The 15,895-nt window shown below is 37.3% G+C and overlaps 1 protein-coding gene and 1 long non-coding RNA gene across 3 annotated transcripts; both read left to right on the forward strand.

The window, feature by feature from the left end:
- Positions 1 to 3,687: 3,687 nt before the first annotated feature.
- On the forward strand, positions 3,688 to 7,603 carry LOC121886071. Of its 2 annotated transcripts, none has more exons than XR_006092670.1 (3): positions 3,688 to 3,726; positions 6,647 to 6,755; positions 7,470 to 7,603. It is a non-coding gene; the product is annotated as an uncharacterized LOC121886071 (long non-coding RNA). The 2 variants fall into 2 exon arrangements; XR_006092669.1 differs by lacking the exon at positions 3,688 to 3,726 and adding an exon at positions 4,724 to 4,955.
- Positions 7,604 to 7,799: 196 nt separating this feature from the next.
- On the forward strand, positions 7,800 to 14,563 carry LOC121886070. Its single transcript, XM_042395982.1, has 2 exons — positions 7,800 to 7,836; positions 12,895 to 14,563. Exons 1-2 carry the CDS (start codon positions 7,802 to 7,804, stop codon positions 14,459 to 14,461), a joined length of 1,602 nt encoding a protein of 533 aa, XP_042251916.1. The 5' UTR covers positions 7,800 to 7,801; the 3' UTR covers positions 14,462 to 14,563.
- Positions 14,564 to 15,895: the final 1,332 nt, after the last annotated feature.

Below are 15,895 nucleotides of genomic sequence, written 5' to 3' on the forward strand. Positions count from 1 at the left end.
GAGCGAGTGAACACAAAGTCACATAGTGGAGGAGGACAAACCATTTAAAATTGTATAAACTAGGCACAAATGTGAGAATAATCTAAAATTGTCAAAGCTCAGTAAATTGTATTTCTCCAGAACCCTACAGTGATGGAAATGCGTTGGCTTTTTGTCCAGAGTTTTTAGAGTTTGTTTGTAAAAGGACTCAAGAGGTTTTATGGCTGTTTCTCCAGCCTGCCCCCAACATGTGATGCAATAAGACATCTGGGAAAGAATCACAGCTGCATAAATATCTTGGCTGCGTCCAAACAGAGACAGTTTCTAATATGTCTGAAATTTGCTAAGTTATACTTTATGGTTTTAACCATTTTTTTAACATGTTTCTTAAAGTTCAAATTTGGATCCAGTGTCACACCAAGATATTTAAAATCAGTAACTATGTCAGTTTTTTCACCTTTGATGAGAATATCAGCGTTAGGAGGTTGTACCATAGTCTTAGAGAAAAACATACCCTTTGTCTTGTTTACATTTAGACTCAGACATGATTGATAAAGCCAATGTGTGATCCTTTCCAATGCAATCATTAGCTTAGCAGCAGCTAACTCAGCTGTTTTTGCATGTGTGTACACAACGGTGTCATCTGCATACATTTGTAGTTCTGCATCATGACACTGTTGAGGGGGATCATTAATATAAAGGCTAAATAATAGGGGACTTAACACTGACCCTTGTGGAACACCATTGTGCACTTCATGTTACTGGACAGTGTGTCACCAACTTTGACACATTGTCTCCTATTAGATAAATATGAAGACATCCATGCCAGTGCTCCAGATGAGAAGTTAAATTTAGAGAGTTTCAATATTAAAACATCATGATTGACTGTATCGAATGTTTTACGCAGATCTAAAAATACAGCAGCAACTACTCCTCCTTTGTCAAGTCTTGATTTAATTTGTTCTACTAAGTGCAAGGTAGCAGTTTCAGTGGAATGTTTTGCTCTAAAGCCAAACTGCATACGATGTAGACCAAAATTGCTTGTATTAAGAAATGTTGTCAGTTGTTTAATGACAACTTTCTCAGCAACCTTTGAGAGTACTGGCAGTTTACTTATTGGTCTGTAGTTACTGGCCTCAAGGCGGTCTCCAGATTTAAAAATAGGCGTGACAACAGCACATTTCCAGTCATCAGGAAATGAACTGTGTTTAAAAGATAAGTTAATTAAATGAGCAATAGGGGGAGTTAAAATATCTTTTTGTGATTTAACAAACATGGTGTCAAACTGGAAAGCATCTCTACTTTTGGAGCTTTTTAAGGAGCTGATGATTTTGTTTAATTGTAACTCATTAGTCTCTAAAACCTGACCTGTAGCATCTATAGCAACAATATCCAGTTTCCTTTTCGTAATTTTTTTCTCCTAAATATTTTGGGTCGCTCCTTGTGAGATTATTGATGTTTTTCCAGATCAGTTTACTGTTGCCTTTTGCTTCATTCAATATATTGAGATAAAATTAGATTTAGCTTCTCTTAGCTCTTAATCCTTTATAAATCAGCATGTCAGTGTCTCTTCTAGTTTTAATTGCCTTCCTCAGTGCAGCATCTCTAGATTTCATTGGTTTCCACAAATGTTCATTAAACCATTAAACAGTAAATAGTTTTTATTTTTAGATTTTATCTGTATCCTCACATTAAATCTTTCCCTCACAGAGTTGATTGTGTGAGTAAAAGTATCACAGCCATAGTCCAGATCATCAGAGGACAGAACATCATCCCAGTTCAAGCTGTTCATTTCATTGGTAAATTCTTCTTGCTTAGCTCTGGGTATGCATTGAAGGATCATTGTCTTAGTTGCTGTGGTCTTAAATCTACTTTTAGTCAGTTTTCTTGATTAGATTAGATTATCCTTTACATTTACAAATGTAATATTAGATACATAGATGTCTGGTGAACAACATGTATCTGAACATATTAAAAAAGAAGGAGAAGAAGAGAAGAAAATCTTTCCTACATAAACAGTCCCGTTTCATGCTGAATTAATTTTAATAATCAGCCAGTTTGAAACCTCCTGGTCTCCTCCCTCTCTGACTGTTTGTGGTTATTTCCTGGTTAAAGTCGTGTCCTGTAACTTGTGACTCGGAGGATTTTCTGCGTCGTCTTCTTCAAAAACTCTGATCTGTTCATGTTCCATCTGTGCTGAAGTCAGTCTGAAGTTGGTCGTGCGTTTCATAAAGTCTTCAGTAAAATACAGTTAAAAGACACGAATGAATCATTTTGGAGATATTTTAATGGTTGAAGTTAAAAAAGTTAAAATTGTGCAAAAACACACAAATCACAGACTGTTAACATGCAAAACCATCCATACATGATATATAAATACATAATCTTCTGATAATCCTGTTATAAGAATTAAAATGGTGAAAGTATCTCTTAAATATTATTAAACTTAACTTGTTCACTCCATCAATGACAGAGTGTCAGAGAGGAGTTACAGGAAGCCATTTTGTTGTGATCTGATCAGAACAACATGCAGCAGCAGGATGTGTGAGCTGAGTGTGTTTCAGGTTTAGTTTGACACAGAGACTGATGAGGAAATATGAGATCTGTAAAAACTACAGTTTACTTTAAAATTGTGTTTAAGTTTAAAGTCAGTTGCTGGTTTTGGCGTCTCTGATGAAGCCAGCTGTGTTTGATATTGAAATGTCATGTGACAGTTTATAACCAGTGATGGTGAAACTACTTTAAAACTGTAGTTTAACAAACTACTGGCTGCTTCACAATGAAAAGTAGTTCAACTACATCCAAACTACATCAGGCGAAATGATCACAATCTGAGTCTGTAATCTCATATTGTTATATTGAGGCACAGCTGAACCAACACTGAGTAAAGTGTAGATGTGTTTGATTTAGGGATCAGGGCAGTCCTCACTAAGGCAGCCTGAGGATGTGTTTTAAGGAGAAGAGAGGGAGCAGTTGTTGAGGTGGAATCAGGAAAATGATAAATGTCTCAGGAAATTCATCATATTTGATCACAGACATCTCAGTCACAAACAACAGGTGATTTTAATCAAATAACAGGTGATTGGGTCATGTAGTTAATTACAAACTACATATTCATAATATTCTCATGATGTTACAATATGACACAATGACACAGCTCACTGGCCACTGTTGTCATTTAATGACAAAGTAGTTAGTAGTAGCTACTGAGATTAAAATGTAGTTAAACTACCACCCAACTACTGCAAACTGTAGTTCAACTAGTAATTACATGTAGTACTACATGTAGTCAACTAGTCCCCAACACTGTTAATACCTTGTATTTGATGGTTTCATGGTGACTCCTCAGCACTGGTAGGATGCAGCCCAGTAACAGACTTTCCTCACACATTCATCATCAGTCCACACTGAGCTGTAGATTCACACAGGACAGAAACATCTTGTCTAATGTTTCAGCTGTTTCTACATAATGAAGTATGAACCTATGATGATGTTAACAGTTTGTGTTCAGGATCAATAACTGCTCCAACAGCAGGAGAGATGATGGTGACATATAGTAATGTGTGAATGTGTTGCTTTTCAATGTTAATGATAATCCATCAACAACTTTTATGTTTTCATGTTTTATATTGTTGCAGGTGTGTTTCTCTGTGCTGAAGTCAGTCTGAAGTTGGTTATCTGACTCCTTTAACCAATCAGAAGGAGTTTTTAGGGAGTGTCAATCACTGACTTGTCATCATACAACAGGTAGGAAATTATTATTGAAAACAGTCTAATGTTTTATTTCTATTTGTTGTTATTATTATTATTAATTCCTGCAACAGACTATCCACAGGATCAGGCTCAATGTGGGTTGGTCTTTAAGCTGAATGCCTGAAATCTTTGTCAGTTGACTTAAAATTAATGTTAATGATACATATACAAAAGCAAAAAACAAGTGTGAAGTTTAATCATAAATACTTACTGTTAACCAGCACTCATTACCTTTCCCAAACTTAAATAACTTCATGATCAAAAATATTAACATTTACAACAACAAATATATTAAAAAACATATTTGTGGTAAAATATAGAAAACCAGATGTGCCATAGTCATCAATCAGACTTTGATTGACAGCAAAATAATCATTAAATATGTGCTTGCTGACTGATTGTATTTGTAATTTTTCAATAAAGATCTATAAAGCAAAAGAAAGGACACTCATCAACCCCTGTTTCTTTATTTTTTCTGATGTAACATGATTGTTTGCCTGACTGGTCACAGTATTTAGGCTCCTAATGGCTAAAAAGTAATACAGTGTTCTTATTTTATGCTTTTAAATTGGCAAAGACCTCAGAATTTGAATTTACCAGCAGTCAAATTAGAGAGGCTGCTTTTACCAAAGTACCCAGATGTACTGCTGTCATCTGATAGAAAGGAGTATTCTTACATTGATGTATTGGTTCTTTTGCTGAAGTAAAGTATCTGAGTTCTTCAACCACTGACAGCAGGAGAGTTAAGTAGAAGAACAAAACTAAAACTACATCTTGAATGCTTTGTCTTATTTTATTTAGTGATTTGTGGTCAGAGATGTGAACACAGTGTTATCTCAGTCTCAGGTCTCCAGCAGTCAAACTAAATATGATTTTCAGTGTTAACAATACAGATATTTACAGGAAGGACACATTTATAATCATTTTGTAATACTTGTAGCACAAAGATATATTTAATTTTAATGTAATCTAAATATGTTTCAATAAATAACATTTGATAGTTTTATAGTTTGTTATTTTGTCTGAATACCAGAATTCATTGTGCTGCTGAAACCAAACCTACAACATCTGCTGTGGTTTTTATTTTTAACAGTAACTTCTTGTTTTACACAGTTCTTCCTATTTTAACAGAGCAGGAAGCAGCACTGCACGAGTCACAGTCTGATCAATAATTCAGATTCAAGAATCAGAAGAAATGACCTCACAGGGATCAGATTGAACAGGTAAGAAGCAGAACAGTGTTTGATTCATCCATAGACTGTATAAAAACATGGACATAGTTACCGTGACGTCACCCGTTGGTTTCTGAAAAGCGGTTGTGAAGCTCAAGGTGAGCCGCTTCGGCCGTCGCCATCTTGGCGTGTGACACTGCCTAACTCCCAGCCAATCAAAAATGGGTAAAGAGGCGGGCTGAATGGCTGAAACAAGCCACCTAGCGGCTGGCGGACCTGTCACTCAAAGCAGCCATGTCCTTATGCATAACTTTACGGCTTAATAAAATTTAAACGGGTGAGTTATAAAAAAATTCACCCCCGTACAGTTGTCATGAAAGAGGAAATTAGCTACAGAGACCAAAACCGTTTTTTGTACCAGGCTGTAAACATGTTTCTTTCTGCTGTAAAGTTGGGCATTTTAACATGGGGGTCTATGGGGATTGACTCGCTTTTGGAGCCTCAAGTGGCCATTCAAGGAACTGCAGTTTTTGGCTTCATTTTACAGCCCCAGAGGTTGCCGCTTGGTTTCCTCAGATTGTGTTTGATGATGTTGTTTTACAGTAATAAGACGACCAGAGGGGTGTACTACAAAGCCAGTTCAACATATCCAGGTTTTCTTTAGTTTTTTATCAGTTTGTTTTTTAAAATTTGAAATACAGTTTGATATATTGTAACAAAATCCCTACAAATAACCCTAACCTATTACAATATGACATATTAAATCAACTTGTTTGATTTGATTTATTGATTGGGACAGTGTGCAGTTTTTAAACATTAAAGATGCACTGGAGTTAGCTCAAAGCTAATTTACATCTTTAGTCCCCCACAATCCAAATATACAACAGCACAACAACAAACAGTACAAAGCAAAAAACACACAGAATACAAAATACAAAGCTACACACAACAGCACATCACATACACCCACAATGTCAATCAGAAATTAATAATGTAATTTTATCAAATTAAAAGCAAGACTACCTGCACTATTGAGAAGACCATAGATGGAGTTTAGACTCAGTGATCACACAGCTGATTGGTCTTTAGTAGATTTTTAAATTTGGTTTTGAATGTATTGATTGAACTGCAGTTCTTCATATCATCAGGTAGGACGTTCCACTGAGTTGTGGCTTTCACATGTTGTGCAGCCCTAACCTGTGATGACACTGAGACATCTCACAGTGTTTCCAGGTAGTTTTCATAGAGACCTCTGTCCACAGAGAAACACCTGAACAAGAGAGAAACAGCCAACTCTGTGATTTTAAGATTTCATTTTATTCACATGAAGGAGCTGAATCATTGCAGCCAATCACACCATGAAACAATCAATTATGAGATAATTATTGATTGATTAGTCTTTTAAGTAGCCCGCTGAACTGCTGGTGGATTTCCATCATTTCAGTTGAAAGTTATTAGTTTTTAAGCAGACAGCTGTATCATTTTTTTTCAACTCTTTATTGGATCGATCTTACAACATGTGACGTTAAGACAAAAACAGAAAACATTTCGGCATCATAATGAAACAACATAACAGACATGACTCCACTCTCTGGACAAAATACATTCAACATGTTAACATGAAGCAGACAGCTGCATCTGGACTGCACCTGCATTGTTGTCACATCAACTGCAGGAAGTCACATTATTGTATTGATGATCCATCAACAACTTTTATGTTTTCATGTTTTATATTGTTGCAGATGTGTTTCTCTGTGCTGAAGTCAGTCTGAAGTTGGTTATCTGACTCCTTTAACCAATCAGAGGGAGTTTTTAGGGAGCGTCAATAACTGACTTGTCATCATACAACAGGTAGGAAATTATTATTGAAAACAGTCTAATGTTTTATTTCTATTTGTTGTTAATATTATTATTAATTCCTGCAACAGGCTACCCACAGGATCAGGCTCAATGTGGATTGGTCTTTAAGCTGAATGACTGAAATTTTTGTCAGTTGACTTAAAATTAATGTTTAATGATACATATACAAAAGTAAAAAACAAGTGTGAAGTTTGATCATAAATTCTCACTGTTAACCAGCACTCATTACCTTTCACAAACTTAAATAACTTCTTGATAGAATTTAAATTGTATATGGATTATTTAAAGTGAAGCAAACTTAGCTCCCAAAAATTGTGTTTGACTGTAAAAAGCAATTAGCAAACATGACAAAGAGTAAAGTTTATATAGACACCAAATTAGTTGCATCATGCTGACGTCATTATATGAACAATTCATGGCAGGACTTGATACATAATCAAGATAAAACACATTATCAGTGTCTGAAATAATCACAAAAACTGTCACATAATCCCACACATCTATACAAAAATATAAATACATAGAAATATGATAAAAATATTAACATTTACAACAACAAATATATAAAAATATATATATGTTGTATAATATAGATTACTTACAAGAGAGATACAGAGAGACTGTAGAAAATAATATCATACACCACCATCAACAACAACAATGTGATGCTTGAGTTTTGACTTCAGACTGTTTTCTTCTCCACAGACGTTGGAAGTAGGTGAAGTTGTTCCTGAAATCCTGCACAGCAGAGACCAGAATCTCCTGATCCCAGCTGTGTCCACGAAGAGTCCATGGATCAACCTGAACATTTTAACATTGGAAGGTATCAACTTCAACCTGACAGAAAGGAATTTCTGACAAAGAATTTTATTATCTGTATTAAAACACTAACATCAAATATGTTTTTAATCACTATTTTATCCAGGAAGAATGTTATTCTGTTGTGAATTCATAAGTACTGTGTTTGTATCAGGATCCAGTAGCAGAGACCAGAATCTCCTGAACCCAGCTCTGCGTCCATAGACCCTGATAGGACCATGGATCCACCTCCTCTTTCCAAAACACATGGAGAGTAAGTCAAGATAATGTCACTGTATGTTTTAGGCTTTTGAACATTTGCTGATGAGGAGATGCTGAAGCAGTAGACAGTATCAGGAGACCAGAAGCACTGCAGATTCTGTGCTCACAGAAGGAGCACGAGGAGAACATGTCTCCATGTCTCTGATGGAAGTCACTGAGGGGGAGTTAAAAACAAGGAGTTGATGAGATACACTCTGAGATGCTGAAGTTTCTGGACATTGTGGGGCTGTCTTGGCTGACAGAGAAGGGGGTCTAGAGGATATGATCTAAATATTGAGGTATCACACTGCTCAGCCTCTCTGGAAAGTTTATTCTGGATGCTGGAAAGGTGGCGGATCGTTCAAACTCAGACTGAGGTGAAGTGATGGGGATTCTGTCCTGGTCCTGGATTAGGGGATGCTGGAAGTCAGTCAGAGTTGGGGGGGCTGAGAGAAAGTTTATATGATGATGTCAAATTAAATGCTGCACAATATTCATGACTTTTGTATTAATATGAAAGACATTATACACCGGTTTTAGAATATTTTACACACAACAGACAACAAACTTAAATACCAACATGCTGTATGTCAAAGCAGCGTAGCAGCATATTCAGCTATGGACAGTTCACACACAGGATGCAGGTTTATTCCTAATCAGAAGATGATTTATTGTTGATAGAGCCACAGCCATGTTATACGGTACAGGTAGCAATACAACAAGGCACTTGAAATGTATAACACACACACACACACACACACACACACACACACACACACACACACAGCAACCAAAAACATTAACAATTAACATTAACAAGTAACTCTGAACAGGCTGTAGGCAGTGCTTTACAAACAGGCTTTCATTGATAACTACACTCTTAAATGCAACTCCACACTACAGAGACGTCCTCTTGCTCTCATTTGAAGCATGTTGCACTACCAGATCTGTGACAGAAACAAGAAATAATGTAACTCACTAAATGATATAATCAATTCATTCATACGCCCTGTAGCTGGAGAGACAGGAAATCATCCAGTTGCACCATCACACCAAGTTTAAAACAGTGAACACACAAAGCATCTGAAATTCACAGCGAATGAGTCATAATATAAATATTGTAACCCAGACCAAAGTGAGTTTACATGGTGGCAGTAAATATCCCTGATCCTTCGCTCCTGCGTTTGTGCATCAGATAAACAGAAAATACATGAATGTTCTAAAATGAAATCAAATATCATAAAAAGAAAATAACAAAGGCTGGATTTTAACCATTGAACAAACCAAGTTTTATAGACTGCATACACTAAAATGCTACTCTGGATCAGTGGACCAGCTGTTTACCCTTTCAAGGATCCTGGAGGGAGGGATCATGAGAGTCTGTCCATCTGCTCTACATGTGTTTTGTAGAACTGTAGTGGTTTTCAATTGTGTGGTCGTCATACTGAGTCAGGCCATGATCAGCTACGAGTAGACGAGTCATGCTGGCACAGTTCAAGTATGTTTCCACTGCACACAGCATGGCAGGGTAAAAGACGTTGTTCACCTTGATGATGTGTTTTGTCAGCAATCAGCTCAGCTACCAATCAGGATCACAGCAGCACAACTCAGACAAAAAAGGCCTCCAGCTACATGCTGTTTATCAAGCATATTGTTGTGAGCACAGTGCAGTCATTGAAGACAACCCAGATCAATGTTTTTAATTTTTAGGATTTTTTCATGTTGACTAGCAGCTTAACAGCAAGAGGACATTATTAGAGAAATATCAGTCAAGTCAGTTTTATTTATATAGCACCAAGGGCTCTTTTCACATAGAGCAGGTCTAGACTGAACTCTTTAATTTACAGAGACTCAACATTCCTCCATGAGCAGCACTTGCTGACATCAACAAGAAAAAAACTCCCCTTTAACAGGAAGAAACCTCAAGCAGAACCGGGCTGATAAAAATAACAACAATAATAATAATAGAAATATGCCTAATAATGACTAATAATAATAATAATAATAATAGCAGCAGCGGTGGGCATCAAGCTGGACAGCAGTCGGTCTGTAGCTGAAGGTTTCCTGCGAGACGAGAAAGCACAAAACTCCGGGGAAGAGGCCAAGTTAGTAACAAACATTAATGTTACATGAATACATACAGATGGAGAGGAGGAGGAGGAGGAGAGAGGAGCTCAGTGCATCATGGGAAGTCCCCCGGCAGTCTAGGCCTATAGCAGCATAACTAAGGGCTGATCCAAGGTGAGCCTGGTCAACCCTAACTATAAGCTTTATCAAAAAGGAAAGTTTTAAGCCTACTTTTAAACATAGAGAGGGTGTCTGCACCCCGGACCGAATCTGGAAGATGGTTCCACAGGAGAGGAGCCTGATAGCTGAAGGCTCTGCCTCCCATTCTACTTTTAAAGACTGTAGGAACCACCAGTAAGCTGTATACTGGGAGCGCAGTGTTCTAGTGGGATAATACGGTACTATGAGCTCTTTAAGATATGATGGTGTCTGACCATTAAGGGATTTGTAAGTCAGGAGAAGGATTTTAAATTCTACTCTGGATTTTACAGGAAGCCAATGTAGTGAAGCTAAAATGGGAGAAATGTGATCTCTTTTTCTAGTTTTAGAAACGTAAGTGAAAAAAGGCAGCCCTTGAAATTTGTTTTATGTGGGAGTTAAAGGACATATCCTGATCAAAGATAACTCCAGATTCCTTACAGTGGAACTGGAGGCCAGGGTAATGCCATCCAGAGTAGCTATATCATTAGGGCCCCAGCACGAAGGTGCCAGGGGCCCAATGGTTATTCTTTAAGGATAGGTTCTTTTTTTTTAATTTAACCTCATTAAGATGACATTTTTATGCCACACAGATTATTTCAACCATTACCTCAGGGCTAAGAAATGCAAAAAATTAAGTTCTTATAACTTAGGCTACTTATTTTTTAAAGGTATAATGTGTAAGAATATGTTTATTTTAGTTTTAAACATTCTGAAATTAACTAAATTTTTCAGAATGTGAAGAAATCACAGTCTTGATGTAATGTCATAGACCTATATGTACTATGTAACAGAGATATCTACTGAAGTTAGCATGCTAACCAGCTAGCTCCAGCCCTATCTGGCCTGTATGATCTTGTAATACCACTTTGTACCACAGGGGTGATAGTGAGTCACTGTAGCGTCCAGTCTGCCCTCAGTCCAACATGAGAGGAAGAAGAAGTAGCTGCCCTGAGCCCTAGCAGTAATGGTGGATCCAGGCTGAATGCTGTTGAGATTGTCACTGTAGGACTGTTTAAAGTATGTGTGGTAATATGGTAGTAATATGTGGTCAGTTTATCCAAATAACAATAATAATAATAATCTTTCACATTGTAATCCTTTTATTTGTTACTTTTTGCATGTTTGTGTGCTGCTGTGCGTCCTGTGTGTGTAACAAGCAGAGTGTATGTTGTGTAGGCGCATGTTACTGTCTTGATAATGCTCCTTAAAATAACAGTGAAACACTGCGTCATTGACTTCAGACCAGGTTTTTGTTGGTCAATCACTCTCTGCTGCCTCAAGATAGCAATGTGCCAACATTGTGCCTGACCACACCTCATTTAAGACCAACATGACAAGGGGCGCTATGATGGGTGCAAGTGCATTTGCTATTTAAACAACATGGGCGCTGGACGGGAAAATGACAACTGTGTCGGTCTTAAACTAACAAAAACACTTCGCGTCATGATTTGCGCCGGGCGTAAGATAGGGTCCTTCGTGTGTGTGTGTGTGTGTGTGTGGGGGGGGGGGGGGGGGGGGGGGACTGAATGAACCAACAGCACACAAAAATCTTAATCAGTATGGAATAAATTCAGTAATTAAAAGTAAATAGCAGATATTATAGTAAATTAAAGTTTTGTAGCTTAACACAAAGTGGCCTTTGTTTGTCTCCATAGTAACGGTCGATGAGGCTCATGGGTAATGAAGCCGCTTCCGCAATTGAAAACTGATAAAAACCCTTAATTTCTCAGAATTGAAAGAGAAATAATTACAACTGATGGTCTTAACATGAATCGATCATATTGTTGAGTTATCAAGGACACTTTTGTGTTTTTTGTTGACAAATGTTAAAGATATCATTAAAAGAAAACGTCGACACGTTGACAGGAAGGAAAATACTTCCTGGCAGCTGATACTCCAGTCAGCCAATCACAAAGCTTCAAATTCTGGATTTCAAATTCAATTCATTTCTCTGCTCTAACATACATAGCCTACATAAAATAACACAAATAACATAACAGCTCAGATAACTACACAATACAAAGACAATGATTCAAACAACATGCAAATACGTGGTTTCAGCAGCAGCAGGGTCCATAGCAACCACCATAGCAACAGTAGATGTTGCATTTCTACAGTTTCTAGCGAGACATGAAACAACCTTCATAATATCTATCAAACTAAACATCATATACATTCACTGAACAAAGATTATGAAAATAAAAGCACATTTCTTGCTGGAAATGTCATCAAAACGCATTTTAATATTGAAACTATCCTAAAATATTGCATTTTCCACTGAGAATAAAAGAAATGTCAGCCATTTTGTTTGTTTTTGCAGACGGAAACTTGACAGTCACATGATGTGGACGCAGTCCAATAGAAAAGAACAGGCCAAAACAAAATGTAGGGATCTCACAATTTTAGAGCCGTTATTGTGAAACTAATATGTTTTGCACTGTGGACCAATGTAGGTATTAAACATTTTGATGTGAGACTGGGTTGGTATGTTACACAGCAGGAGGAGATCCTGTTAATTGACTGTAATCTGAGTCTCTGTCCTCACAGTCAAACCAGAGCTCACATTTAGGTTAAAATCCCCAAATGTGGCCGTTTGGTTTGACTTTATTTCATTCATATTGTACAATCACAGATGACACAGCTGTAGTATTTATATTCTACTGTACTATTATTCATTCTGGAGCACAAGAGTCACATGAAACCAGATACTGTTGTATGTATGTGAAAAATAATTAGAAATGTATTTAACTTGTCAGTTTTATGAGAAAGGAATAAGTTGATAGAATCTCTGCTTTTTCTACAGGACTTATAACACACCAACAAAGTATAAGGACATCATCTCCAAAAGTATTCTGATCTCTTCAGGACCTCCTGATGTCTACCAGCTGAGACCAAAGGAAGAGAAGTTTGGAACTCTGACAAGAAAAACTGTTGGTGAGAAAAACCTGAACAAGGAAAACAAAACCATCTTACTTGTAGGTGAAACAGGAGCAGGAAAATCTACTCTGATCAACACTCTGTTCAACTACACCATGGAGGTGAAGTTTGAGGACAACATCTGGTTTGAGATTGTAGAAGAAGAGAAGAAGAGAAGATGTCAGACAGAGAGTCAGACATCAGATGTGATCGTGTACAAGATCTTTGGTTTTGAAGATAAAACTCTGCCCTTCTCTCTGACCATCATCGATACTCCTGGATTCGGAGACACCAGAGGGATTGAACAAGATGACAAAGTCAGTCAAAGATTATTTGACTTGTTCCGTTCAGTTGATGGAGTTCATGAAATTGATGCAGTGGGTCTGGTGCTGAAGGCGAGTTTGAATCAACTGAGTGACCAACAGAAGTATATCTTTGATTCAGTGACGTCTCTGTTTGGAAAAGACATGGAGAAGAACATCGTCGCTCTCATCACACACTCAGATGGATTAACACCTGAAAATGCTCTGGAAGCTCTTGAAACTGCAAACATTAAATGTGCCAAAAATGAGAAAAATCAGCCCGTTCACTTCCTGTTCAATAACTGCCAGACCACACAGAGAACAGAAGAAACAAAGGTTGCTTTAGAGAATACATGGAGGATAACAGAGAGAGGAATGAAACGATTCACAGACGTCCTGGAAAAATCTAAACCTCAAAATCTGATAATAACAGTTGAAGTGATGAATGCACGCACCAGAATAACAGCCTGCATCCAAAACCTGCAAGACAGAATCCAGCTGATTGAACTAAAACAGAACGAGATCCAACAGACTCAAGAAGCTCTGAAGAAACATGAACAAGAGATGGAGAAGAATAAAGAGTTCACTGTAGAAGTTGATGAGGTCAACAAAGAGAAAGAAGACATCAGAGGTGGGAGGAGGTGGTTGGTTTTTTATAAAGGAGCTGTCACCTGTAACATCTGTAAAGAGAACTGTCACTATCCTGGATGCACAATGGCCTGGTATCCCAGAGACTGTGAGGTCATGAAAGGAGGTCGCTGTACTGTTTGTACAGGGAAGTGTCCTGCATCAGCTCATGTGAAAGAAAACTGGAGATATGTGAACAAGACCAGGAAAGTTAAGAAGACCTTTGAAGATGTGAAACAGAAGTATGAAGAGAATAAGGTAGATTGTGGGCAGAAGAAGAGCCTTCTGGAAAATCTTCAAACAGAGATGGAAAAACTGGAATCAGAGAAGATTCAGCCGCTTACAGAGGTCTACCACCATGTGGAACAACTAGAGTGGATCGCTCTGAATGATAATTCACTGTCTACTCATGTCCACCTGGACTTCCTGATTGAGAAGATGAAGGAGATCAGAGCCACAGAGAAGGTCCAGAAACTGGAGGAGATCAAAGAACGAATGGATGAAAAAAACAAAGCAGGGCTGTGATACATGTTTGATAAACTAACAGTCGGTAAAGATGCAGTGATGTAGATGAACAACATCAGACAGCTGTGTAGACAACAAGCTCTACACTGTTCATATAAATGTTTAAACATCACAAACATTATTTCATTTTAATCTTTTTAAGTGTGATGTTGATAATTGTAATATTTCTCTTTTTTAATCTTATTTTAATTTTAAATTGTGTGATTCTGGGAAACCGCCTCCTCTGTGATATATAACTGTTCATTTAGTTTAATGTTTAATTATCATTTGTTGATCCACTTCAGTGAAAGTAAAGCCAGAGTTTATCTTATAGTGACAGCAGCTGTTGGTTTTCTTGTTATGGATTCTCACATCAATCACTCTCATAGTTCAGCCTCTTTTCAGCTTCATCAGATCAAAACTCTTCATCAGTGTGTTCAGCTGCACTTCAGTAACCAGTTTACAGTCGACTCTCTGCACTCAGCTGATTTCTGTCCTGTCATGTAAACCAGAAACCTGGTTTCTGTATCACAGTAGAGGATTACAGAAACCTGAGGTTCCTGGATCCTCACTTGAACTGGAAGTCGTTCTGCTCCGCCATCTTGCAGGTCGTCCCAAAGCTCTTATTCCTGCTCTGAGGAGCCATGAGTGAAGATACACAAGAGCCTTCACGTCTTTTACCGACCGACACGCCTCCTTATTGGAAAGCTGATCAGTAGGCTTGTTTCAGATGAACTGCTCCTTTCTTGTAAAGTGGAGGGATCAGGCGGCAGCATCAGCAGGAAGTGACAAAAAGCTGCAGTCAAGTCAGACAGTTTCCAGCAGTTTTCAAAGAATCTACAGGAAGTCACAGAAATATTTACATCCTGTTAGATCTGATCCTGATTTAATAAAATGTTATCAGATCAATCTACTCAAGCTCAGCTGATCAATCACTAACATTGTTTTAATGCTGATCTGTATGATAGAATATAAACTGTTAAAATGACCTATAATCAATAATCAAAACAACATTTATTCTGTAATCTCCAATATGAGACTATTAAATTATTTTACATAGAAATGTAACTGTTGCAGCAAGCGGATCACTACCTGCTGGTCAACATGCCGACTGTAATCAGCTGATGTCACACTAATCAAACTCATTCACATCTCATTGATGAAATAAAGAAATTCTAATAAAATGAAATTATTATTTTTTTCTATGTAATTTAGTTTTTGGGAGAGATCTTTGTATAAGCTTTTATCTTCTTATCTCTCCTGCACAGATGTTTATTTACTTTAAATGAATGAATAGTTGAGTTTATGCAGGTAAAAGTGTGTTTGTTACCTACATGTGAATGTCTCTGTGTACATATCAAATGTTTAATTATTGTATAAAAAATTATATTTTGTTATGCACAAATAAGTAGTAAAACACAAATCAAACCTACTATTGCAAGAGGAAATAAAAAG

The sequence above is a fragment of the Thunnus maccoyii genome, chromosome 19, assembly GCF_910596095.1.
Source record: "Thunnus maccoyii chromosome 19, fThuMac1.1, whole genome shotgun sequence".
Taxonomy (NCBI): Eukaryota; Metazoa; Chordata; class Actinopteri; order Scombriformes; family Scombridae; genus Thunnus; species Thunnus maccoyii.

What these genes read in the sequence shown, in the direction of transcription:
- LOC121886070 (XM_042395982.1), top strand. Translation starts at nt 7,802, where the DNA reads ATGGATCCACCTCCTCTTTCCAAAACACATGGAGA. An exon ending in CTTTCCAAAACACATGGAGA is followed by an intron (nt 7,837 to 12,894) that starts GTAAGTCAAGAT and finishes CTTTTTCTACAG; the next exon opens with GACTTATAACACACCAACAA.